Source organism: Mobula birostris, chromosome 1, assembly GCF_030028105.1.
Source record: "Mobula birostris isolate sMobBir1 chromosome 1, sMobBir1.hap1, whole genome shotgun sequence".
NCBI classification, from domain to species: Eukaryota; Metazoa; Chordata; class Chondrichthyes; order Myliobatiformes; family Myliobatidae; genus Mobula; species Mobula birostris.
Window position 1 is genome coordinate 204,074,425 of NC_092370.1, and position 27,050 is coordinate 204,101,474.

Genomic DNA, 27,050 nt, shown 5'->3' on the forward strand with positions numbered 1-27,050 from the left:
AATAGTCATTGCCAGCCACTCAGAAAAGGCCCTCTTTATTCCCAGTCTTTGCTTCCTACCAGTCAGCAAATCTTCAACCTATGCTGGTATCTGTCCTGTAATACCAGGAGCTCTCACCTTGTTAAGCAGTCTTATGTTCAGCACATTGTCAAAGATCTTCTGAAAATCCAAGCAAGCATCCTTTGTCTACCTTACTTGTTACTTCCTCAAAGAATTCCAGCAGATTTTGTCAGGCAAGATTTCCTATTCAGGAAACCATGCTGACTTTGGCCTAACTTTTTCATGCACTTCCAAGTACCCTGAAATCTCATCCTTAATAATGGACTCCAACAGCTTCCTTTCTTCTGCCTCCCTCCCTTTCAGACCATCAATAACTCCAAAAGACTGGAAGTAGAGTCAATACTGAAAGGCTTTTATTCACAGTAAAATGTGACCTCCAGCATGCTGAGTGTCTGCCTCTGGACTGAGAGGAGGAGCCAAGACCCAGTCACCTTTATTCAGGGATCTGTGGGAGGAGCCACAGGGACAGTCAGCAGGGGCGTGTCCAGACAGGTAACCCAGTTACAACATATATGTATCATTTACCACAGTAACACTTGCAATTTCCCAGCCCTCCGGGGCCATTCCAGAATCTAGGGATTCTTGAAAGATTATAAATGTCTCCACAGCTACCTCTTTCAGAACCCTCAATGTAGTCCATCTTGTCTACCTTCAGAATTTTCAGCTTCCCAAACACCAGATTCTCCACAGTAATAGTAACACACTCACTTCTGACCTCTGACACTTTTGCATTCTTGGCATTCTGCTAGTATATTCCACAATGAAGAATGACGTAAAATACTTAAGTTCCTCCACCACTTTTTGGTCTCCTATTACTACTTCTCCAGCGGTCTGATATCCACTCTCACCTCTTTCACCTTAGATATTTGAAAAAAAAAACATGTGGTATCCTCTTATACTATTGGCCTTCATATTACACATTTTCTCTCCTTATGGCTTTTAGTTGCTTTGATTTTTTAAAAAAAGTTTCCCAATCCTCTAACTTCCCACTAATTTTTGCTATATTGCTCTCATCTGTCTTTGAGTTCCCTTAACAGCCATGGTTCTCTCATCCTCCCTTTAGAATACTTCATCTTTGGCACATGTTATCCTGCAGCTTTGAATCGTCCTCAGAAACTCCAGTCATTGTTGTTCTGCTGTAACCCTGCTAGTGTCCTCCTCCAATCAACTTTGGCCAGCTCCTCTCATCCCTCAGTAATTCCCTTTACTCCACTGTAATACTGATTCATTTGACTTTATTTTCTCCCTCTCAAACTACAGGGTGAATTCTATCATATTATGATCGCTTCCCAAGGTTTCCTTTACCTTAAGTTCCTATTCATATCTGTTCTATTACGGAACAACCAATCCAGAATTGCCTTTTCCCTAGTGGGCTCAACTACAAGCTGCTCTTAAAAAGCCATCTCATAGGTATTCTACAAATTCCCTCTCTTGCATGCACATTGAAATCCCCCATGGCTATTGCAACATTGCCTTTTTACATGTCCTTTCTATCTCATTGTAATTTGTATCCCACATCCTGGCTACTGTTTGGTGGACTGTTTATAATTCCCATCAGGGTCTTTTTACCCTTGCAGTTTCTTGTACAGTCGATTTATACACCATTCGATCTTCAGCACAATCATTCCAGTTCCCACTCCTCTGCCAAAATAGTTTAAAGGCTCCCCAACATAGGAGAAGAATTAGGCCATTCAACCTGCTCTACCATCACTCATGATTGACTGGGGCAACACGGTAGCATAGTGTTTACCTCAACATTTTACAGTTCCAGTGACCCAGGTTCAATTCCTGCTGCTGTCTGCAAGGAGTTTGTATGTTCAACCAATGACTGCGTGGGTTTCCTCCCACAGTGCAGAGATGTATTAGTTGGTAGGTTAATTGGTCATTGTAAATTGTCCCATGATTAGGCCAAGGTTAATTTGGAGGTTGCTGGGTATCACGAAGGGACAGAAGGGCCTGCTTTGCACCGTCAATAAATAAAAATAAAATTTTTTTGCTTTCAACACCATTATCCCCGCCTGACCCTTCACATCATTACTAATCAAGAACCCATCAACCTACACTTTAAATATACTTAATCACTGGGCCCCCACAGCTCTCTATGGCAATGAATTCCACAGATTCACTACCCTCTGGCTAAAGAAACACCTCCACCTGTCTTTTAAAGGGATGCCCTTCTATTCGGAGTCTGTGCACTCTGGTCCTAGACTCTCTCACTTTTGGAAACATCCTCTGCACATCCACTCCAACTAGGCCTTTCAATATTCATTAGGTTTCAATGAGATACTCCCTCATTCTTCTAAACTCCAGTGAGTATAGGCCCAGAGCCAAACATTCCTCATATCAAACCTTTTCATTCCCAGGACCATTATTGTGAACTTGCTCTGGACCCTGTCCAGTGCCAGTACATCCTTTCTTAGATATGGGACTCAACACCACTCACAATATTCCAAATGTCGTCTGACCAATGTCTTATAAAATGTCAGTAGTAAAGTCTTGCTTTTTTATTCTAGTCCTCTTGAAATGAACTTCAGCATTGCATTTGCCCTCCTTACTGCTGACTCATTCGCAAGTTAATGTTTAAGGAGTCCTGCACTAGGACTCAAGCCCCTTTGCACCTCCGATTTCTGAATTTGCTTGCCGTTTAGAAAATAGTCTACACCATTTTTTCTCTACCAAAATGTATAACCATACACTCCCCTACACTGTATTCTGTCTACCATTTCTTTGCCCATTCTCCTAATCTGTACAAATCCTTCTGCAGACTCTCTTCTTCCTCAACACTACCTGCCCTTCCACCTACCTTTGTATCACTTGCAAACTTGGCTACAAAATTCCGCCATCCAGATCATTAACGTTTGGGGGTTGGTGGGTGTACATATTCACCCAATGGAGGTTACATGTTGCATTTAGGCAATTTTTTGTGAACAAGTTTATATACAGCATTCTGTGAGAACTTTGAGATTCTTTCTTTCCTCCTCTCTTGAAGTAGTTATCAGATTTCTCCTGAAATTTAACTACTTGCAGTGGTTGGTGGGGTGATTTTCAAGAGGTTGACATAACTTCTATCAAGCTTATGGCTTGCTGTTTGCATCCTCCTCCCTTAAATACATCCCTGGCATAAGCACTATTTATACTGACTTTGCAGGACCTCAAAGCTGATGGGCATTAGTCACAAGTAAAAACTACATGCTTAGCACAATTTTCTTCTGAATGCGTTATTTTTCTAATCACTGTGAAATAAGCAGCACAAAAGAACTGAGCAAAGTATCTGCACAGCTTGTCTGTGTTAATCAACTATTTAGCCAAGGAAATAAGCAAAAACAAAATTTGTCACCCGAGATCCTTAAGGGCAGAATTTAGTCATTAGTAAAAAGGAAAATATTACAAAGTAAAAAATTTGCATCATTTACAAATACTCTCAAACAAGCAGTTCTAGTGTCCCAGTGCTGAGAAATTAACTTCTGTTAGTTGTCACTTGTATGTATCTCGGTGTCGGTAGGTGTTAAGTATAGGGGAGAGTTGTGTGAACATAAAAACCCTAAGCTGATACTCCTGGTTTGTAGCAGGAACTTCAAAATAAAATGTTAAACTATCTATTTTGGAAACTGGCCCATGGTTGACATTTTTTCTTCAACCAATCTAACTGAAAGCCGAGGAGTTTAGTTGTCACTTAGTTTAATATTTCGAACATGCCCCAGATTTCAAACACACTTCATTAGCTGTACAAGAAACACCTTAAAGACTGCATACAAAAGTTCAAAGCTGTTTTTTTTTAAAATTGGTTTTGTTACGCAACTTTCTTGTTCAATAATATAATGGTTTGGTTTAACAATCCTGTTAAAAGAAAAATCTATGTAGGTGTAATAGGAGAGACCTTCTGGAACAATTTAGATCAGCTTATTTACACTCACTATGGTGGGAAGTCGGTGGGGTTACTTTTCAGGCACAAGCTCTAACCAACCCAACTTTGTATACTTATCAGAAAGATTTGCTTTGTTTTGCAAATAGCCTGAACATTCTAGCTGTGTCATGATTATTCTTTCTGACACACCTTTCTCTGCACCCTCAATTCTCAAACCACCATCTATACTGGGGTAATTTACCAACTAGTCTGCACACCTTTCAAATGTGGAAGAAAACTAGAGTTCCTGAGGGAAACCCACAAGGAGACAGTGCAAACTCTATACAGACAGCACTGAAGTTAGCTTGAAGTTGAGGTAGCAGCAGTACCAGCTCCCACCTAATGGCACATTGGGAATATTTCCTCCACCGTACCAACAGTGGAAATTCAATCCTGAAACAGTTTGTCTTGGCTATGCTGCTATTTTACACCAATTGCAATAGTCCTCTCCTTCCCCACCCCCAACAAATTTTGCAAGTACTAGTTAATATTGTTTGGCCTTAACTTCTTAAAGCAAGATGCTCAGGGGAACTAACATTAAAAATCGTCTCAGCAATAGAAAGATAGAGTAAAATAAAACTAAAAATTAGTGATAAACAGCTTGACCCGTGTCTCTCAACCCAATATAAAATTAGAATTAACTCAAAATTAGATTGCAAATTTACAAAGTACAGCTAATACGAGCTCAACTCACCTCCGCTACTGTCAAGCAAATGAAGAGAAAGACTTGTAGTTATAGAATCTTTCAAGTCCCTTTTAGGACTCCAAAAACACTAAAACAAACCAGTGAATGACTACATAATCTATTTTACTATTTTGTATGAGAAATATACTGAACGGGGTGAAAATTTCTCCCTTCCTCAAAATAATGAGAATGTATTTCCACAAAGCAGCTTGAATTTTTGTACAAACAATGAGCACCACTAGTGCTCCTCCTGGGCCATGTCATCAGCAAGTGACACATCTATTTTTGTGTTTATTCCTGATTACAGTTTAAAAATATTTTACTATTAATGGCACTTGAATAAAATGCACACTTATGACAAATTTATTAAAAAGCTGTATAGTAAGCAGAATTAGAAAATAAATCAGCTGTTTATGATATTCATAAACAATTGTGTAAATACTTTGCAACAGTATGTGCAAATTATTTTTAATACCAACGAAATTTTCCAAGTGGAAGCAAAACAATCCTCCTTTTGCCATACTAAATCCTCATAGTAGGTATAACTAGTAGTTTAACATCCTCAAAAGGGGATAATGTTGCAATTTCCAATCATTAAAGTTTAATATACAAGGTGTTTAAGTTATTTCTGATACATAAACAGCTGTACTTTGATAGTCTACAAGTAATCATGCAGAATCAATTACATATCCAATCCACAGGGGTACCACTATTGTCAAACACAAGGAGCTTGTATTTGTAAGAGGTCATAGAAACATTTACATGCATGACTGAAAACAATATACAAAGAAAATTGCTATTACAAATAAAAAGCCTTCCTAACAGTGCTATTAGGCCATGTCAGGAAACCATATTGAAACCCATATTAGCACAATTACATATCAAATCTTTAAATTTAAATTGAAGTTCGAAGGAGAGATTGAGCTTGTTCTTTTTTTAAAAAATTAACTCACAAGCAATATTTAACTGAACTGCTACTATGCTAAATTAGATTTACATAAACCCTATTTCTTTTGCTAACTTTACAAGCTCAAACTTAAGCCATTTAATTGAACATCTGGATAATAAAGTTTGAGGTCAGCAACACAGCACTTAAATTCAGTATTTATAATTACACAGGTTACCATATTGGATTATTTTGTATCTTGGCAACCAAACTTACTTTTAAACATACCAACCTGTTCAAATCAGCCATACGTAGGGCTCTTAAATCCACCAACCAATTAGCTCTACTGTTAAAACTGACTTTAAAGATTTACGGTTCTATTTATACACACTGATGATTTGCAAGTGTCATGTTTCCAACTGGTATTGTTTATTTAGAATCTAGCATGCACTTGGCCAGCTTTTTAGCTATTTGAGTTTCTCCCCCACTACCACTCTATTGATGCCTCCAAGCTAAACAGCTCTCAAATGTCAGTTAACATTTGATATGATTATCAAGGATCTACATTTTCCATACATATAATCAGGCAGACAATAACATTAAACAGTTTGGTACTTCCTGGAAAGATGTAACTAACCCAAGGTCAGCAAGTCCTAGGAATTGGAGGTCCTTGCAAGCAGGAGGGATGAGGGCGACACCCCCTCACCACCCCCCCCACCAAAGGTCAGTGTGTCCTGAGATTGGGGGTCCACGTGAGTCTGGAGTTCAAAGCCATGATCGAGTCCTGGGGTCGCTACCGGAGGTAGCAGCCCGAAAGTTGAAGGTCGAAGTTGGTGAGTCCAGAAGTCGAGGCCTGGAAGTCGGAGGCTCTGTGTCTGGGCCAGGGACTGGAGGCTAGAGGCCCAGACACAGCCTCTCCTGCGGTCGGAAACATGTGTGAGGGAGGGAGAGAGGGAGGGGGGGGGAGTGAGGGGAGGGGGGGAGTGAGGGGAGGGGGGGGAGTGAGGGGAGGGGGGGGAGTGAGGGGAGACTGGTTTTGCTTTGCTGCTCTTATGTGTCATTGCTTATGTCGTTCTGCTGAACACGTTGCTGTATGGCAACACTCGCAGGCTGCCCTCTGCACATCCCTAAGTTGTGCTGGTTGTTAATGCAAATAGCACATTTCAATGCATTTTCGATGTACGTGTAATAAATAAAGACTGCCAGAACTCCTAAAACGTTTGGCTTCAAAAAGCTGCAATGTTGCATGTCAGACAATTTATATAGAAATATATCCACATTGAAAGAAGGCATTTTAAATAGGTTTCAGAAAACAATTAAAAGATTAATGAGTGCTTATGTAATGATCTTATAAATTTCAAAACCTTTTGTAGAACCTTTAATGTCAGAACAGTTGTAGTTAACAATGCAACATGTCAGTGCACCCTGGAGATTCAAGTCTACTATTTACAGACATACGCATTTGTATACACCACCAGCAAGGACAGAAAGGCGTTTATAGAAATTTAATTGCCCTGCTGCATGATAAATCAGAAAAGAAACATTTCTCCTTTTGAAATGTGTCATTAAGATAAAGAATACCTGAATTCAGTTCAAACTTCAGCCAAATGGAATTGTGGTCCTAACAAAATTCCAACCCAGATCTCAGTATCTTCCATTGTATGGAACTCTGACTACAAAATACTAAACTATACTATTACACTAGGTTGGTAAATACTCCATCTAGTTTTCAAAATGACTGGTTTAAGGTGGCACTACCGAAGGTGTGCAACAGCTTACTGGTACTTCGAATTTGATAATTTGGTAATTTGATTAAAACACTACCAATAACATTTTTTTTTGCAGTGAATTGTGGTGAACTTTCATCGCAAACAATAAAGAGGCAAGCAAAGGCAACAGCAATCCATGTGTGTGCAAACGGAATAGCCGTTGCCTCTCCAACCTGAGTTTGGACTCATTGTGGCAGTAGAAATGACCATGGACTGACATATTGGAATGGAATAGGAAGTGGAGTTGAAATGGGTGGCCACTAGGAGATCCCACTTTTTCTGGCGGATGAAGTGCAGATGCTTGGCAAAGCGGTCTCCCAATCTATGTTGGGTCTCCAATACACAGGAGGCCCACACCGGGAACACAGGACACAAGATATGACCCCAACAGACTCAAAGGTGAAGTGTCACCTCATCTAGGAGGACTGTTTGGGCCCATGAATTGTAGTGAGGGAGGAGAGGGAGGAGGTGGAGGGGCAGATCTGGCACTTGGTCTGCTTGCAAGGATAAGTGCCAGGAAGATCAGTGGGGAGAGACAAACGGGAGAAGGGAGTCACGTAGCGAGCTATTCCTGCAGAAAGCAGGAAGAGGGGAGAGGGAAAGATGTATTTGGTGGTGAGGGATCCTACTGGAGATAGCAGAAGTTATGGATGGTTGTGTGTTGGACGCGAAGGCTGGTGGGGTGGTAAGTGAGGACAAGAGGAACCCTAGCCCTGGTGGGGTGGCAGGATGGATAGAGTGAGGGCAGACGTGTGTGAAATGGAAGAGATGCAGCTGAGGGCAGTGTTGATGCTGGAGGGAGGGAAGCTCTTTTTTGAAGGCGGCAGCCATCTCATTAGTTCTGGAATGAAAAGCCTCATCCTGAGAGCAAATGCAGTGGAGATGGAGGAATTGAGAGAGGAGCTGGCATTTTTACAAGTGACAGGGTGGGAAGAGGTTTGTCCAGGTACCTGTGAGAATCAGTGGGTTTATAAAAGACCAGCAAACAAACTGTCTCCAGAGATGGAAAGAGATCAAGGAAGGGGAGGGACGAATCAGAAACAAACCTGGTAAATTTGACAGCAGGATGTCAGTTGGAGGCAAAATCTCTCTGAGTTCTGCATGGGTGCAGAAAGTAGCACCAATGCAGTCAATGTAATGTTGCAAAAGTTAGGGAGTGATACTGGTGTATTCTTGAAACGGACTGTTCCACATACCTGACAAAAAGGCAGGCATAGTGGGGACCCATGCGTGTGTCCATGGCTACGCTTTTTGTTTGAAGGAAATGGGAGGAGCCAAAGGAGAAATTATTGAGAGCGATGACCAGCTCTGCCAAACGAAAGAGCGCAGTGGTGGAGGGGAACTGGTCGCATCTGGTGTCCAGAAGGAAGCAGAGAGCTTTGAGGCGTTCCTGATGGGAGAATGGAGGTGTATAGGGAGTGAACATCCATGGTGAAAATGAGATCATCTGGGCCAGGGAAATTGAAGTAATTGAAAAGATCAAGAGTACGTGAAGTGTCACGGATGTCAATAGGAAAGGACTAAACCAGGGGAGTAAAACAGAGTCGAGGTATGCAGATACAAGTTCAGTGGGGTAAGAACAGGCAGAAACAATGGGTCTACCTGGACAAAAAGGTTTGTGGATCTTGGGTAGGAGGTAGAAATGGGAGGTGTCGGGTGAGGGAACTGAGGTTGGTGGCAGTGGATGGGATATCCCAGAGTTAATAAGGTCAGTGATGGTGCGGGTGACAATGGCCTGCTGCTCCTTAGTAGGGTCCTGTACAAGGGATAAGTAAGACGTGATGGCTGAGAGTTGTTGCTTGACCTCAGAGGTCAGTCCACCAGACTACTACAGCACCTCCCTTACCTACTGGTTTGATGGGGAGGTTAGGATTAGTGCAGAGAGTGGAGAGCAGTGCTTTAGCAAGGAGTGAGGTTAGAAATGGAGAGAGGAGTGCTGAAGTCTAGACAGTTGATGGCTGATCATCACTTAGCAATGAAATGATCCCAAGCTGGCAGAAGATCAGAGTGGGGTATCCAGGAGGAGGAGGAGGATTGAAGATGGGAGAAGGGGTCATCAGTGCGGGCTGGCTAAAGAAGTAGGATTAGAAGCGGTGGAAGAAGAGCTCAGTGTCAGTGTCACAGTGGGAATGGAACTCAGATGTGGGTGCAAGGAAGCTGTGATCTTACATTTAATTGTTTTGCATTTAATCACAGTATTTCTAAAACACGCAACATATTTCATTAGAGTAATCAGAACAGATTACCACAGTTGTTGTTCAGTAATCCAATTTGTAATGCATCGCATGAAACCTACACAAATTATCAGTCAGCTCACTGCTTTCAATTTCCATTAACATAAGGACACTTGAATAAGGAGTACACATTCGTTCTTTTATTTTTAAAAGGGATCAAATCTGCTGGTTGACATCTTGGGATGTTGATTTTCCAGGACATATTATGTCATAACTCTGTTGTACTTTGCTGAAGTTTGAAATATAAACAAGGACATACCTTCCTTTTGGCAGGAGAGGGTGCCAACAGAGGGAGAAGGTAGAAATTAGCAACAAAAATGTGATATTCAAACAGAATAACGTAGAGTAAGGTGGTGTAAGGTGATGACAGACTGTTCAACTTAACATTATATTTTCAAATTAAATTCCATGTACTTCAGTGAACATGGAGATGCAACATGACTAAAGTTGGGTTTTTTTTCAAGCTCCAGTATTGAAAGCCAGCGATAATATGTTAATCACAGAATACTTGTATCAATGAACATTTTAAACAGAATCCTGTAATTCACTTATCTGAGTGCAAATCTGGCTCCGCATACATATTCAATAAGGCCAAAAGAAAAGCAGTCAATCAATCTCCTAAATTACAGGAACTTAATCTTTTCATGCATTCTGTACAAATCTGGTTTTTTTTGATGCAGCCAAAGAAAATTAAAAGATTTTCACTGAATTATACATAGTGGAAAAACTTGACATATCCAATCACATGGTCTATTCTAAAAGATATCACCTTTCACAAATAAGCTAGGAACAAGTTTCTTTGTCCCCTTGCAAGCTGTCTAATGATTACTAGCTTAACTGTGCCTGCAGAACAAGTTAGTTGCAAGGTCACCTCCAACTCCTAAACTACATTAATTGGTGAAACCTGTTCCTGATTCCAGAGAATGAAAACAATCTAATTTTGTGGAAACTGAGTGCATAATTCCAACAAAATATTTTCAGTTTCAATCACTTTAGAGAATACTGATTTATTAATTTTAAAAGTTGTGTGTGTGTGTGTGTATATATGTCGTAGGTAGACCAATTCAAACTGAATCTAAAAGATGTTTAAAGTTTGAAAATATTAGAGTTTGCTAAATATCATTTCGCATGTATAATGATAACATTAGATGCATCTGCAAGGTACTAAATTGCTTTTAAATGCACAAGGTGATAGGAGAATATTGGTTGTTGGATGGAACATTAATACCATATGAAAATACAATCTCCTCATCAATACATGAGGGATTCAAGATCTTTCATTCATGAATACAATCAAAAATGTTCATGGGTACAAATCACAAAATTTGTAAATGGTTTGTGCCATTAAACCATATGCCAGATCTTTAAAATATTTCTACACTGCCAACCTTGCCAACAATTTTCTCTTTTATATGATTAATGGCTACAGGTACTTCCTTGATCTTCAGATGTTTACAGATAAATATTTTCTCATGTTACTCTTCAGAGTTTTATTGTTATTCCTTTCCACACCTTGTGGTGCATTGGGCAGCAACCTTACCATTTCATTTTTTTTTTTTTTTTTTTTTTTTTTTTTTTTTTTTTTACAAGGCCGAGTTGCTAGCTCGACGCTCAGCCCAGCAGGGATGGAAAGCATGCTAGGAGCCGGCTGGATTCAAACCTGGCACCACTCACCTCAAAAGTCCGTTGCGATGCCACTAGACCACAGGCTGGCTAATTTAGAGTTTCATTGCTGGATTAATAACTGAAGAATGCAAGTGAAAATTAACAAGTATGAGCGCTCTATGAAAAGACTGGTAGACAGAGACCGCAGCCATTCAGATCAATCACAACATACAGCCCCCACCTGCCAAAATAAATACTGTACAGTATGCACATCCCAAAACTTAAAATGTTTCCTCATCTAAATCACATTGTATAGTCAGCATATTTGATAATATAATGCAAGTTTTAAAGATGTACAATATTAAGTGTTACCTGTTAAATACAAAAGCTGTAAAATGTACAAAAATAAGAATGTTGTATGCACATGAAATCCTGATAATTTCCTCTACTGGTTTGGTTTCTAATCTCAAAAGACACTTGTCCTAAAAGCAAGAATTGGTAGAGTATATTAAAAGTAATCGCTATTCAGCTGGGTAAAGATTTGTATTTGGGTGATAAAAACCAAAGTAGAATATTATTAATACCATCTCTGTGGTGTAAACAGATATAGTGGCAGCACTGCCTCAAAGTTATCATTTATAACATTTGATCATGCCACTTACTGCCCCAGCCCCAAGTGGGATCAAGATCTAGGGATGGCTTGTTACAAATGTGAAATCAATTAAGTTCATAATACAAAATACTTCTTAAAAATCAATATGCAACTCTGTAAGATAAAGGGAAGAAAAAAAACAATGCACTGAGAAGCATCTCCCACTTGAATGAATCAACCCTACTGTTCTCAGGCTGTGCAATGCTAAGCTGTAGCTGGTTAATAATTCAGCATATACCAGACACTTATTTGAAAAACAAAACTAATTTACACTGTGAGAGTTAATTCATGGAAATACCTGTATGTTTGTTGCAGGAATAGCTTTGCTTGATATTCACCTGCAAGATGTAGTTTGCACAAATTTGGAAGTTTATTTAAAAATTCAACCCATCAAAGGAACAATTCATGCAGAATTGTCAGTCAATATTGACACGATTTTTCCACTACTTCAAAAGTAAAATCCTGTTTAGGAAAAGCGTCAACTTTGAAAATTATTGATAAACCAAAGAACCAAAAGCAACTGAAAACCAAAAACTTGCAGGTAGTGAATTAAGAATTGTTGCAAACACTTGAAGGATATGCAGAAAAATAGTCTTTAGGTTAACTCTGTAGAGAAGTGAGAGAACTAATTAGTTTTAGGTCGCAGAAATGGATGGATAGCACAAGGAATGATGAGGAAGTTTCTTCCCCCAGGCTATTAGGCTTCTGAACTCCCGGACGGATCATATTCAAAGTGTCACTGGTTAATCTGTTCCATACTACCAATACTTAAAATTAATGCACTTTAATTTGTTACTTACATGTGATTCATCTGTAGATTTTAACTGTACCTTCAAAAGTTATTGTGTATTATGGGTACTACTGTATTTTATACCCTAGCTCAAACAAATGTCTCGTTTCTACATAAATTATATGGTTATATATGTTATATAAATGACAATAAACTTTACGTGATACTTAGCAGAATGAAATCCAGGTTACCAAGGTGATCCCATGGTTAATGGAGCTGAAAAGTAGACTGAAGAGGACAACTAATGAAAGACAAAGCAAACAAATTGCAATATTAAGGCTGAGAAATACAGATCAGAGCTATTGCTAAAATCAGAAGCTAAATGGTGCATCCTGGAAATGCCCTGCACATGTAAAACCACAAGACCAAGAAGCAGAATTAGATCATTCAACCCAGCAAGACTGCTCTGCCATTCCATTATGGCCGATTTATTATCCCTCATTCTCCTGCCTTCTCCCTGTCATCTTTGACACCCTCATTAATCAAGAACCCCCATCAACCTCTGCTTTAAAAATACCCAATGACTCGACTTGCATAGCTGAGGAATTCCACAGATTCACCACCCTTTGGCTAAAGAAGTTTTTCCTCACTTCTGTTCTTAGTGGATGTTCCTCAATTCTGACGCTGTGTCCTCTGGTCCTAGACTCCCCCTGTATTGAAAATATCCTCTCCACATCCACTGTATTCAGACTTTCTATTCAATAGGTTCAACGAGATCTGCTGCCCCCCCCCCCCCCATTCTTTTAAACTCCAGAGTGCAGGCCCCAGAGCAACTCATGTTGATCTTTTCATTAGTGGGATCATTCTCATGAACCTCCTCTGGACCCTCTCCCATGCCAGCACATTCTTTCTTAGATAAGAGGCCCAAAACTGCTCACAATACTCTAAGTGTAGTCTCACCAATAACTCAAAGCCTCAGCATTATATCCTTGTTTTTCGTATTCTAGTCCTCTTGAAATGAATGCTAACACTGCATTTGCCTTCCTCACCAATGGCTCAACGTGCAAGTTAACCTTTAGGGAATCCAGCATGAGGAATCCAAGTCCCTTTGCACCTTTGATTTTTTTCCATTTAGAAAATAGTCCATGCCTTTATTCCTTCTGCAAAAGTGCCTGACCATACACTTCCCTATATTCCATCTGTCACACCTTTCCCATTCCCCAAACTGTCTGTCCTGTAGACAACCTGCCCTTCAACTATATTTGTATCACCCACAAACTTGACCACAAAGCCATCAATTCCTTCGTCTAAATCATTGACACATAACGTGAAAAGCAGCGGTCCCAACACTGGCCCTTGCAGTACACCACTTGTCACCAGCAGCCAATCAGAAAAGACTCCACCTTATTCTCCCTGGTTGGCTCCGGCCAGTCAGCCAATCTTCTATCCATTTCCTTTCCCGTAATACCTTGGGCTTTTTGTTAAGCAGCCTCATGTGCGACACCTTGTTAAAGGCCTTCTGAAAATCCAAATTAACAAGATCCACTAATTCCTTTGTCTATCTTGCCTGTTATTTCTTCAAAGAATTCCAACAGATTTGTCAGGCAAGATTTTCCCCTTTAGAAAACCATGCTGACTTTGGCCAATTTTATCATGTGCCTCAAGTACCCCCAAAATCAAATCCTTCATAAGACTCCACTGTTTTTCCAACCACTGAAGTCAGGCTAACTCACCTATAATTTCCTTCCTTCTGACTCCCTCCATCCCTTCTTAGAATAAAGTGACATTTAAAATTTTCCAGTGCTCTGGAACCATTCCAATATCTAGTGATTCTTGAAAGATCGTGACTAATGCCTCCACAATCTTTTCAGCTACCCCTTTCAGAACCCTGGTGTATATTCCATGTGGCCCAGGTGTACCTTCAGACTTTTCAGCTTCCCAAGCACCTTCTCCTTAGTAATAGTAACAACACTCACTTCTGTCCCCCCCCCCCACCAAAAACACACTCACATTGTTATTCTGCTAGTGTCTTCTTCAGTGAAGACTGATGCAAAATATTATCTCTCCAGTGTCACCTTTCAGTGATGTGATATCCATTCTCATCTCTCTTTTACTCCTTATATATCTGAAAAACTTTTTTTGTATTTTCTTTTATATTAAGCTAGCTTACCTTCTGAAAGTAGATATAGGCAGTGTTTGGAGAAATTAGTGAGTTATTATCATAAATGGGTAAACTTGTAGCAGAATACTGTACCAGTGTTAGACAGGATGCCATAGCTTGGGCTGCTGTGCATTTCCTCCAGTTCTGCACTTCACAGCTTTACATACCTTTTCTGTGTTCCCCCTTAACCCCTCTATAAACATATCAGCCAGATCCTTTCATCTACAGCTCATCACTATGGCACTACCCCAATAATATTGCCTTTGTCCAGTGGAACATGTTCAATGGGACCAAGTTTTCTTCTAGTTAAAATGTTTTAATCTAAATTTACAGTTATCCTACCTTTCTTTTAAATACCTCTGACCCTAGCTCTCGAATTCCCAGCCAGGAAAACATCCTCGCCATATTTATCTTTGTGCGCTCTAAGAATCTTCAATACTTCCATCAGCCGATCTCTTTCTTTTGAATCCAAGGAAGTCTTAGCATTTTGAAACTCTCATATAACACAAAGCAGTCTGGTAATCAGAGCTAACGTTTCACGTTTCAAACTCTTCCACAACTGAAAATAAGAGGCTCCCTGCTGAGTGTTTACAACATTTTCTGCTTTTATTTCAGATTTCCAGCATCTATGTAATATAATTTTTTAGTCTGGTGAATTATTGCTGTACCTGCTCTGAAGCCTATTGATATTCAGGTGAAGAGACTAAAGCAGTCTACAGTACTTCAGCTGAGTGTCACCAAGGCCTCAGGTAATTGTAGCAAGATACAAATTGCCTTCCTCAGTGCCAACAAGTTAGCTCTGAAGTGAAAAGTGCTTTTGGACTCCCACTTCTCTTTGAATCCCTCACCATTTAAAACTCAACATTTCCTACTACTACCAAAGATGATAATCTTACATTTTTCTATATTGTACTTCATCTGCCATGCTGTTGATTCACTTAGTTTGTACATCTCTTTGAAACCTCTTTCCTTACATAGCACCACTCACAAACCTACATGGTTTTGTATCAACAGCAAACTTGGAAGTGTTACATCTGGTCCACTCTTCTAAATCATTGATCTAAAGTAAAAATAGTTAGGGTTTAAGTGCTAATCCCTGCAGTACACCAATAAAAGTCTGTCAGCTAAGGAAAGACCCATTGATCCCTACTCATTGCTTCAATTAACCTTTTACCCATTTTCAGTTCTGCACGTACAGCACATATTATCCCCACTTCCACACGCTCTTAACTTCATTCAGCAACTTCCTGCATGGAAACTTAGTGAAAGCTTTCCAAAAATTCCAAATACATCTCACACATTTGTGTTCGTAGAGAAGATAATGGAAAGCCAGATACATGTAATAAATCTGGTTTGCCTTTTTAGCCATTGTACTTATGCACAAGACTACCACTTTCCATTATAATTTAAAACATGCTACACTGCAACAAAAGTTGAGTTCTTTTTTTGCTTCAAAAACTGGGACCAGAAAGGATTTACTAAAATTCTCAGTTCCCTGTGAAATTAATGGAAACATTAAAGTAAATGAAGGGTACCATTTTTAAAGTAAGTAGAGAATCAAAACTGAAGTCACTAACTTTTCTAATTCAAACTCTTCTAGTATCAATATTTTCTCTTAATCTTCATTTAAAAATTCTAATGCTGCTGCTCTATTTTCTGAATGCTGGAAGACACTGTAATAACGCAAATCTTGGTTTTGCATCTCAATAAGAGGTAGCTATTAAGTGACACAGCTGTTCATAGATCACCATATTCATTAGGCTTTCTAAAGTAGTTTTAAAATTCATAATGTTTTTTTTAAATCAAGATAGAGTCAAGAACCTAATGGAGAGGAAAAACATGACAATTGTGTATCTACAATTATTCAACATTCTTACAAATGGATTTTGGCGCAGATGAAGTCCAGAAACAATGTAGCTCAAACTCCCAAAATGTACAAATCAACCATTCACTTAACAATTCTGTCAAGTGTGAGGTACTTAGTCAATTTACAGAAACAGAATTGTTGCAATATAATTCCTACCTAATGTACATGACTTTGGAACAATTGGTACATTGTTGATTTCAAGCTACATAATGCTTGCTCATTCAAATAATAGCAATTCAGTGTTATGAATGAGTTTGATGCCAATTACAAGGTTCAGGCTCTTGAAAGATTACTCACGATATTGGGAGTAATGAAATGTTTCAAATTGTAAAAACTTACAAGATAAAGTTACATCAATAATTAGAAACACTAGATCCTTAAACAATAGCATTTAAGCACTCACTTGAACAGTGCTGCCAGACATCTGGAAAGCAGAGGTTAATCCAATGATGAAATGCCAGAAAGAGAAACCTGATACATTCCACATATTCATGGAGTTAAAATCAATTATCTCAAGTCCTGCAGGAGCTTCCAAATGACAAAAATGCTGGCGCATTTAACACCATGTGTAGCATGCAAGGGATGTAGCAGGATTCACTTGGAAACCTAGCACTATCACTAGGATCCAGGCAACTAAGCAATTTCTTGCAGATAGGGTAGAGGCCACAGAACAAGATGGCCACTTAGAAGGCTCAAACAATACCAAAGTTGAGAATCCAAGAACACAGTGAAACACTTGTCTCATTGGCTTCAAGAGGAGGAAATCGGAGGTCCATGAGCTAGTCTTCATTAGGGGATCAAAGGTGGAGGTGGTCAGAAACTTTAAACTCTTCAGTATCATTTTAGAAGAGCCTGGGCCCAGTACGCAAGTGCAATTACAAAGAAAACACAGCATCACCTCTGCTTTCTTAGAAGGTTATGAAGATTTGGCATGACATCTAATACTTTGACAAATTTCTACAGGTGTGTGGTGGAGAGTACATTGACTGCTTGCATCACAGCCTGGTATGGAAACACCAGAGCCCTTGAACGGAAAATCCTACAAAAAGTAGCGGATATGGTCCTGTCCATCAGGGGCAAAGCCCTTCTCTCTATTGAGCACATCTACACGGAGCGCTGTTGTAGGAAAGCAACATCTAATATAAGGGACCCTAAACATCTACATCATGTTCTCTTCTCACTGCTGCCATTAGGAAGGTGGTACGGGAATCTAAGCACTCACACTACCAGGATCAGGAACAATTTACCCCTCAACCATTAGGGTTTTGAACAAGTGGGGATAACTTCATTTGCCCCATCACTGAACTGTTCCCACAATCCATGGACACACTTTCATGGGCACTTCATCTCACGTTCAATACTTATTGCTTATTTATCACTTTCTCTTTTATACTTGCAGTTTGTCTTTTGCACTTTGGTTGTTTGCCCACCCAGCCGGATGCAGTCTTTCATTGATTCTAATATGGTTCTTAGATCTACTGAGTACGCCCGCAAGAAAATGCATCTCTGGTGACGCATTTGTACTTTGAGAAATTTACTTTGAACTTTGAAGCAGAAGTGGTCTTCAGCTCAGAGATATGCAACTGCATCAGAAAAGCAGGTAAACTTTCCCTCTACCCCATGCACTATGCAGGACCTTTCTGGGGCTAATTTGTAAGTGTCGAAATTTGCTTGTCACTGGAAATAAAGTTTTGATTAAATGACGAAGGAGAAGCACAGAGTACCAATTGAATGGTTTCTTTGTTACTAGCTGTCTGAATACTGTAGGTGAGATGACCTTTTAATAACCAAATTGTTCTAGTTCCAGTACTGGACAAACATTGCAGTATGTTAAATTGTAACAAAAACCTCCCACCAACCTGTAGAACTGCCAAGAATTTAGGGAACAAATTCAGACTTCAAAGTCTCAAGTATACATTAATCAGAACCAGCTAATTTACTGTTAAAAAGTTACATCAATATTCTTTAGGCAGATCGTATTTTAAACAGTGCAAAGATAAAAAAAAAAAAATGTCCATCAGACAGAGGAGGCCACCTGGCTTGAATTCAAGTCAGGGTTCAAAGGAACGTCATCAGTCCCATTTCACTTAAATCTCCCTGCAACATTTAATCCAAGGTCAATAAGGATATCATCTGCAAAAATTTGCAAGAGATGGCATGAATTCACTTTTCATCATGGAAAGAAGTTACATGGAAAGAAATTATATGGAAGGCAAAATAATTGCAAAGCCAGCAACAAAATCACAGGAAAGAATTCTAGTGCAGCTTTTTCTACATGCATTAAGGTAGATACAAGTGATAGCTTACCAGATGCACACTTCTGAAGCCGCTTACAATTCAAGAGCTACAATTCAGCAGGAGCAATCTAAAGAGAGGTTTGAAAGAACACCCAAATTGGAGTATAGAGCAAGTTAGCTGATTCTGGTATCTATCCGATAAGTGAAACAAACATTTGATTAAACAGCATTTTAGTGAAAAGACTTTAGCTAAAACACGGCACCACCATAATGCAGCGGTTAGTGCAACGCTTGGGGCATTCCGTGAACCATGCGAGTTTCCTCCAGGTACTCCGGTTTCCTCCCACAGTCCGACGACATACCAGTTAGTGGTTAATTGTTCTGTGACTAGACTAGTGTTAAATAGGTGGTTTGTTGGGTGGTGCAATTTGTTGGGCCTGAACGGCCTGTTCCAAGCATCATCTCCAAATAAAACATACATTGCCTATAAAGACAAGTCCAAGGTTATTGCCTCTACGGCTTTGCCTTTAAATAAGGGTTTGCACAGTCACATTACTTCCAATACTGTACCTTAAACAGAAAACGCATTTTCTAATTTGTAGTTCCACATATAAACAAATATTTCAGATTAAGATTCTGTAACAGCTTCAATGAACTAGGAATAATAAAATTCTTACACTTTGTAAATAAAGCTTTATGTGCATGATTTTGAGAATGAAGTTAGAAGCCTTTGTAACAATGCCCGTGTAATCATGGAATAAGACACAGTTATGGCTCCTTTGATAGCTTCTGAAACAAAGAAAACTCATGGAAGAAATATAAAGGCTGACATTGCAAACCAATGATAGCTTTGCTTTGTCAGAAGTGGTCTTTGAGGTGAATCTTTAAACCAAGACTGGAAAAATGCAAAATATGCCACACTTTAGAGAAATATTCAGTATCCTAGCTAATATTACACCCACATATCATTAAAATTACCTGGTCATCAACACATTGTGGTTTACAGGAGCTTGCTGACTGCTACATGCCCTACAGCAGATAATTTAAACGTATGTCTCTGACAGGTTGAGGGGCATCCTTAAAAAAAAGGGATACACAGGTGCAACTTAAATGCAAATCTCTCCTTTCTCCATTCAAACTTTACAGTACTTCAGTCTTGTGAGCAGTGCAAGAGAGAAATACTGAAAGCTATGATAGGGCCCACTGCAGGGGATATATTTACAGCATCACAAAGTTTGTTTCATTAAGGTAATACAATCAATAGATTTATCAATGCGTTAAATGAATATTATACCAAACTTGTAGATAAAATAAATGATACTACATACAATTTCTTGAGACAGGTTAATGGTTCTTGAAGTCCACTGCAGTCTTAGAAAAACACTCCTGTTGAATTTTAAACATAGATCAACTTATCCTCAGAGGTGGAGTGGAGTGATGATGGTGCTAAACGGTGAATCCTTTGCTTGCATCTTTGGAAACAGCTCTATTTCCATCTTCAATATCTTTATTTTTCCCTTTCAGGGTTCTTTTGAAGATCTTGGCCCAGAGTTACACGTTGACTATGGTTCTTTGTGGGAACGGGACCCGCTATCAGGATTTCATAACCGGCCGTTGCTGTTCGGCATGCCAAGGGCTCAGCCTAAGAGTCCGGCTCAGCTTTGAAGGCCTAGGATCTCAGGGCTCTGGAGGTGGGCAGATTTAGGGGTCGGTGTCATGGCAGGAGACCCCTGTGTTGTCAGGGGAGTCTGAGGCTGTGTGCCCAGAGACCCAAGATCTTTGAGATCTTCTGGCAGAGCTCAAAAAAAGTGACTTAACGGACTTTGAACATCATAAACCAGCAAGTTTGTTATGTCTCCCGGCTCGCTGTGAAAATGGAGATACCTCTTTCTCCCTTATTAGGGGGAGAGAGCGCCTGTGGTATGTCGAATACCGGGTGAAATGCAAAGTCCTTGGGTTAACTGCAAGTCTGTGTCTTCGCTGTTGCTTTGCTCACGCTTGAGTGCTTGGTGGCAGGTGACGACGCTTTTTTGCCGTGGGGGGAGAGGGATTGTTATTTGCTGCCGCTTACGTGTGGCAGGGGAGCTGGGGGGGGACTTTGGGGTTCTAACATTTAACTGTTGTTCATTCCTTGGGGCATTCCCCTGTTTTCATGGATGGTTGTGAAGAAAAAGCATTTCAGGATGTATATTGTATACATTTCTCTGACATTAAATGTACCTTTGAAACTTAATTTATAGACTGGAGATAAAAGAGATTGTAGACACTGGAACTATGTCAAGCAGCTTCTACAGAGACAAAAAAAAGTTGACTTTTGGAGTCAGGACCTAGCATCAGATTGTTTTTTCTGCTCAGAAGCTTTAACAAGCCGTAGACTTTAATAGATTTAAATTCATGTAGATGAAACAAGCACGTAAAACATTACCTAATAACTTTTGAGGACCACAAGATAACTGCTCTTCAAACAAAATTACAATCCTTGAACTTTGACAGGTGCTTACAAATAGGCATAAAGGAGGAAAATTGCTGAGGAAATGATTTGTAACAGAAATTTCTGAATCTTCCTCAGTGACATTAACAGATGCCAAATAAGTTCAATGCAGGATTTCACAAGATTTGAATTCTATTTATACTATTAATTGCTACAGTGGGTAGATGGCCATGGATGCAAACTATGTTTAACGACAGAAATAAGTTATATCTATACACACACACATATGTGTTGGTCTCACTGTTTTGAATAGGTTAACATTATGTATTGCTATACAATTAAGACACTGTCATAACAGTTAAGATATTTACACAGAATATTCAATTCTGCAGTATTTTTCTGATCCACTCTGGGTTACTTTGACTTGTTCAATATCATACAAGCTGCAAACAACATGAACCAGAGGTGTATTTTCAGAGATTCAATCTCCAATCAATTGTTTAATGTGGACTTATACGTATTCATTTGAAAAACAGAAGTGTTTGCAACAAAAATAATTGCAGTCAAGCCAGTCCTAAAATACTCAAGATAATTTTATAATTCAAAAATTTAAAAAAATTTAAATGCTGGAAAAATCAATGATCTCTGGTCTACAACATTAGGTCATTCTGATTATACCAATGCCGATTAACCTGTTGAGTATTTCCAAAGTTTTGTTTTTATTTCACATTATCAATTTTATCCTCTGTCCTTACCTACATTTGTCTAACATCTGTTTCCTTAAGGATTCCTAACAATGAAATGTATTCCATAAAGGACTCCTAAATTGACCTCCTTTAACTTTTACTAGTGCGCCATACAATTGCCATTAATCCAAAAAAGTTTCCTATAAAATGAGTTTCTATCCCACTGCAAAGCTATCTTTACAGGCTTGTGTTTAACTTCCACTTCGAAAGAAAGGAAGAAACGCATTAACTAAGAATTTGAAATAATGAGAATGACTTTAAACAACAACATTTTAATCATAAGATGCTGTCCTAAGTTTACCACTGATTTTGCTATGAACAAGGGGAAAGTCATTTGCAATTAGAATTAAGAGAGTTTACCACTGATTTTGCTATGAACAAGGGGAAAGTCATTTGCAATTAGAATTAAGAGAGGTACTTTCACAACATACAGGCCATCTGACTGGTGAAAATACAGGTTCATACTAAATTTTTTCAAGGTAAAAATTACATTCATTGCTAAGAAACTTGAAAGTGCAGTGTTTCCTCTGAGAAGTTAGATCATAGTTTGTTTTGAAATATCTACAAAATATACTTTGACAACAACTGTTAAAATTAATGGCTATTATAATTAAGTTTATAACGTAGCATGTTCAGATCAGCCAGGTCCAGAAGCATCTCTGGATGCATAACATTTCAAACTTAAAATGTATCAAGTATTGTGTGTGTGTCTCTCTCTCTCTCTAATGTAATGGTCACAAAACTGGATGAAAAAAGGTAACTTGTTCAAATCCCACATCTTAAAAGTGAATCAACAGATGCTCTACTCTAGCATATGCAAAAACAGATGAAAACAGCTACTGGTCTAAAAGAATCACTGTCAACCTACAGGAAACAAAATTTGCAACCTCCTCTCAGTCTGACATGTTTGATTTTTGGATGACTGTCAATTATTATGTTAGAATGAACAGAAACAAAGAAATGATGCCTCATGTTGTTCACAATCTACAAGAACAGAGTAAAATCCAATAAGATTGGGAAATCATCAGAAAATTTAAATACAATTCGAGTTCCCTCTAGAAGGGAAAATAGACACAAGTAAGTTTATGTAGAACAATAAATATTGGTACATTGAGCTTTAGGCAGATTATAAGTAAATAAAAGAAAGCTATACATACTAGGCGTCCAACAAAAATAATTACTGGAAAAAATGTGGAAAAGAAGGTTAATGTTTCTAGGAACCTTTCATCGGACTTTCTACAGAGAAATAAATTAGGCCAAACAGCAGCAAAATGTGGGTGAATCCAAAAGAGTTTCTCTTATAAAATGAAGACATATAGCAGTGGGATAATTATTATGATAGTGTAATTTGTGGCTAATGTGGTTCTGGATTAGTGAGGCATGTTCAGCAGGGCAGAAAGAAAAAAAGTTGCCAAGCTCATATATACACAGGAAGAGCATGTTATCTAAAATTAGATAAACAAATTAGAAGTATCATCCTTATTCAAGTGTATAAATCAGAGGTTTGATGAATTTCTTGTGATCAAAGTAACTTAGATAAATCACGAATTTTCAAATTTACTAATTTATGTGCACCAGGCAATTTTCATTCAACATAAATTCAAATGTCCTGAGCTAAATTCGAATTTTGACTTGAACCAGCAAATGATAAAGGCAAATAGATACTTGACTCCCAAATTAGTTTTAAATGGAATAAAAAAATAATTGAACTCATCTAAATCTGCAGACATTTATCTGTACTAACCAATCTTCCTTCCTCCCCAATAATAACATTTGATATTTGAACAGTAGATTGATCATTTACTGAGATTGCAAATTGATTTCAAATTAAGAATATTCCATGCTGAAGTCAGAAAAATCTTGCCCAAATACCTGCAGGTTAAGTCACATAATATTATAAATAATAAACTATAAGATTGTATCAGATGGGGTAGACTGTAGGAAACTTTACCCCCATATCAGAGGTAGATGAAACTACAGAACATGGGTTTGGAGGGGCAGGGGAAAGAGAAGGAATTGAGAGGATATGACAAGACCATCTTTATCTAGAGAGTACACTGCCTCAGAGAGCAGTTGACACAAGGATGCTGATAGCAATTAGATATCTAGATGAGCATCTGAATTGCTTAGATACAGAAGGAGCATATGCTGGGCCTAGTAGTTAATATGAAAAGGTGGCTAGTGTGCATAAGTTGAACCCAATGCTCTATGCTCAATGCTCTACCATTCTATGACACTAAAATTAAAATATTCAAACAGTACTAAATTGCCATAAGTTTAACTGCAATTTAATGCCAGAGGTTACCCTAAATCACTTAAAGTTCCAATCCAATGTTCAGCGAGTGTATAGATCTCATTTGTCAGTCACCTTCAATACATCATATATTAACACAGAGTGTTAACAGATTTAAAGCCATAATATTAACAATGGAATGCAAAACTGGAAATGGTACATTTACTACAAGCTATGAATTCTGACCAATGGCATTTCAGGACCAGAAATTAATGACTAGGAACTGTTTCTTCAAATAAATAACCTTCAAAAGCTGCTTTAATGTCTTTACATTTGTATTCAATATGCTACTAATTTACAATCAGCTATAAAAGTGGCCTTGCCTCCCCCGAGACCTCTTTCAGTTCTGCGGAAAGCCACAGGCACAGGAAGTTGCAAGTGACAGCACTCATTGCTACACGCATACAAGTACATTAAACTATTACTGCCTTAGATTAAACTGAAAAAGGTTGCCCTTGCTAATCCTCAGTGGAAAAGAAGTACCATTTCCTCCCACAAATACCGAAGGTAAACGCTGGCCTGCAAGAACACCAGTCTTGAATGACATTTAAGAATTTCAGTTGTCCTCTTTAGCTGATATTTGGCAAACTGAATGGATGCAGAATCAACAATCTTGCTTCAGAATGATTGTATTATTTCAGCCATTCTAGCTTTCACCAAACTTTAAAATGACATCATTCAATTTGGAGATTTTTAAATAATTATAAGTGGCAAAAATATAAAGTTTCATCTGTGTTAGCATCTGCCTCCCCATTAGAAAATAATTCAAGTCACATATGCACCATTCAACTGATTTCCCACCACTAAAATAACTGATTAATTTTGGGAGTATTTAACTTATTTAGTAAACAAAGTGCATTCATTGAAAGGCAGCATGAAAATATATTAAGCTGGTGCCTCCAATAATTTCTTTGCATTTTTCCCCCTCTTCTACTGGCCTGCGAACATTTTCCTTATGGCTGCACTTTTGTGTTAGAGGTATTATAAAATTGTTAATCTAAAGCTCAGCAGTCAGAAAATGCAAGTAAGCCATTTGTTAAGGATACACCCTATTCAGAATACAAATAAAACATTTCACTGAACCTTCAAATTCAAGTTGACACATGACAGGGCTCTATAAATTGCTTACGATCAGAATTTTTTAAAAAAGACAAATTATACAGTGACTAGTTTGTTCAAATAAATTTTCATATTTACTAATCGAAATATAGTCCAGACATTTTTTCCATTAATGTAAAATCGGCGATCTACAGCAATTATAAAGGAAGTCTAAACAGCTTTAAGTATTGGAAAACTCAAATCGAATCATAATACAGAAAGAGGAAGTTATTCAAATCATAGCAAACATTTTAAAGAAAAACCTTTCAAAATGCTTAATATTGCGATGTCGTTCTCAAGGTTAGAAAATTTCATATGCGCTGAATTAAAGCAAAGCCAACAAATGCAAAAAAAAGCAAACAATGATTAGTAAAAGGGCAACGATCACTTCTCTCAGTATATATTCTTCCGAGAGGCAATTATCTGCCATAAGTTTTGTTTTGATATACTCATTTAGATTTGTAATTGGACGTTAGCCACGTAAGGCCTTCAAATAGTCCATCTCCTGAAGTTGCACAGGACGGCTGCACGTACCAATTTCTATCCCGGATACGAGTTAAACCTAATTTCTCTTGAATTTCATGTGGCTTCATAGCATCGGCCAAATCTTGCTTATTTGCAAATATCAGGATGATAGCATCTCTCATCTCCCGGTCGTTGATGATGCGTAAGAGCTCTTGCCTGGCCTCATCTATCCGATCTCTGTCGGCACAGTCTACCACAAATATTAATCCCTGGGTCCCAGTGTAGTAGTGCCGCCACAGAGGCCGGATTTTATCCTGACCACCCACGTCCCAGACATTGAATTTTACGTTCTTATAAGTCACTGTCTCCACGTTGAAGCCCACGGTGGGAATGGTGGTGACTGACTGGCCCAGTTTTAGTTTGTACAGGATCGTGGTCTTACCGGCTGCGTCAAGTCCAAGCATCAATATACGCATCTCCTTGTTCCCAAATATCTTCGACAGTACCTTTCCCATCTTCTAGAAAGTACATAAGAGACTAGGGCAGCGAGAGGCGCGTGGCGGACGTCTGGGGTGGAGGGAAAAGGGGCGAAGGCCTCCTGAAATCCTGCCGCCTGCTCTTGACTCGGCAGCTCAGGGCGGCAGCTGTCAGTGAGTGTGTGAACCCCGCCCGCGCTGTAACTACAGCACCGGCACCGCACTTTCGGACAAGCTCATTGATTCGGGCTCCCTTGCTCTGTAACGGTCACAAGAAGACAGTTTATACTTAATGCAAAGTCCTCTGAACTCTCGAGCTCTTTTAAAAACACTTTTTTTTGTTACCTGAGTGGTCTGGGTTGCAGCCGTTCCGGTCTGTTCTGGGCGCCGCTCCGCTTCGCTCCTGTCCGGTCTCGGCAGCACCGGAAAAGGCGCGGAACGAGTAGCCACTTCCCGTGGCCACCGCGCATGCGGCGAGGCGAGACTCGGGGCTTCGCGTGTAGCCACGCGACGTCCTGACACGTCACAAAGCGAGCGGTGTGATTGACAGGCGGGGCGGGGACCGGGGGAGGAGCGAGAGCTGGAGCGGCGCTCTGGTCTTGAGCAAGATGCCGATGACGTGCCAAGTGTTTGGAAACGCTGATGTAAATATGCAGAATAGTTTCCACATACACCGCTCGAACAGGGTATGCGTGCAACAATTACCCACTTTGGGGTTTTAATTATAAACCGACCTTGTCTTGAAACACGT

At 39.2% G+C, this 27,050-nt stretch overlaps 1 protein-coding gene and 1 long non-coding RNA gene across 3 annotated transcripts in view; one reads left to right on the forward strand and one right to left on the reverse strand.

Annotated features, from left to right (window-relative positions):
* Positions 1-20,970, forward strand: part of LOC140211717 (uncharacterized) — a 47,468-nt gene extending 26,498 nt beyond the window's left edge. The window contains exons 1-3 of one of the 2 annotated variants that reach the window (XR_011889572.1): positions 15,367-15,435; positions 17,953-18,153; positions 20,315-20,970. This is a non-coding gene — a long non-coding RNA (uncharacterized lncRNA). Of the gene's footprint in view, positions 1-15,366; positions 15,436-17,952; positions 18,154-20,314 lie in introns of those variants that run through there. The other variant, XR_011889566.1, reaches the window with a different exon arrangement.
* A 2,590-nt stretch (positions 20,971-23,560) lies between these two features.
* On the reverse strand, positions 23,561-26,772 carry arf6b (ADP-ribosylation factor 6b). The gene is made up of 2 exons (XM_072269411.1): positions 26,645-26,772; positions 23,561-26,558 (listed from the first exon to the last, which is right to left on the reverse strand). The coding sequence occupies exon 2, from the start codon at positions 26,336-26,338 to the stop codon at positions 25,808-25,810; it is 531 nt and encodes a 176-aa protein (XP_072125512.1). The 5' UTR covers positions 26,339-26,558; positions 26,645-26,772; the 3' UTR covers positions 23,561-25,807.
* Between the last annotated feature and the right edge of the window lie 278 nt (positions 26,773-27,050).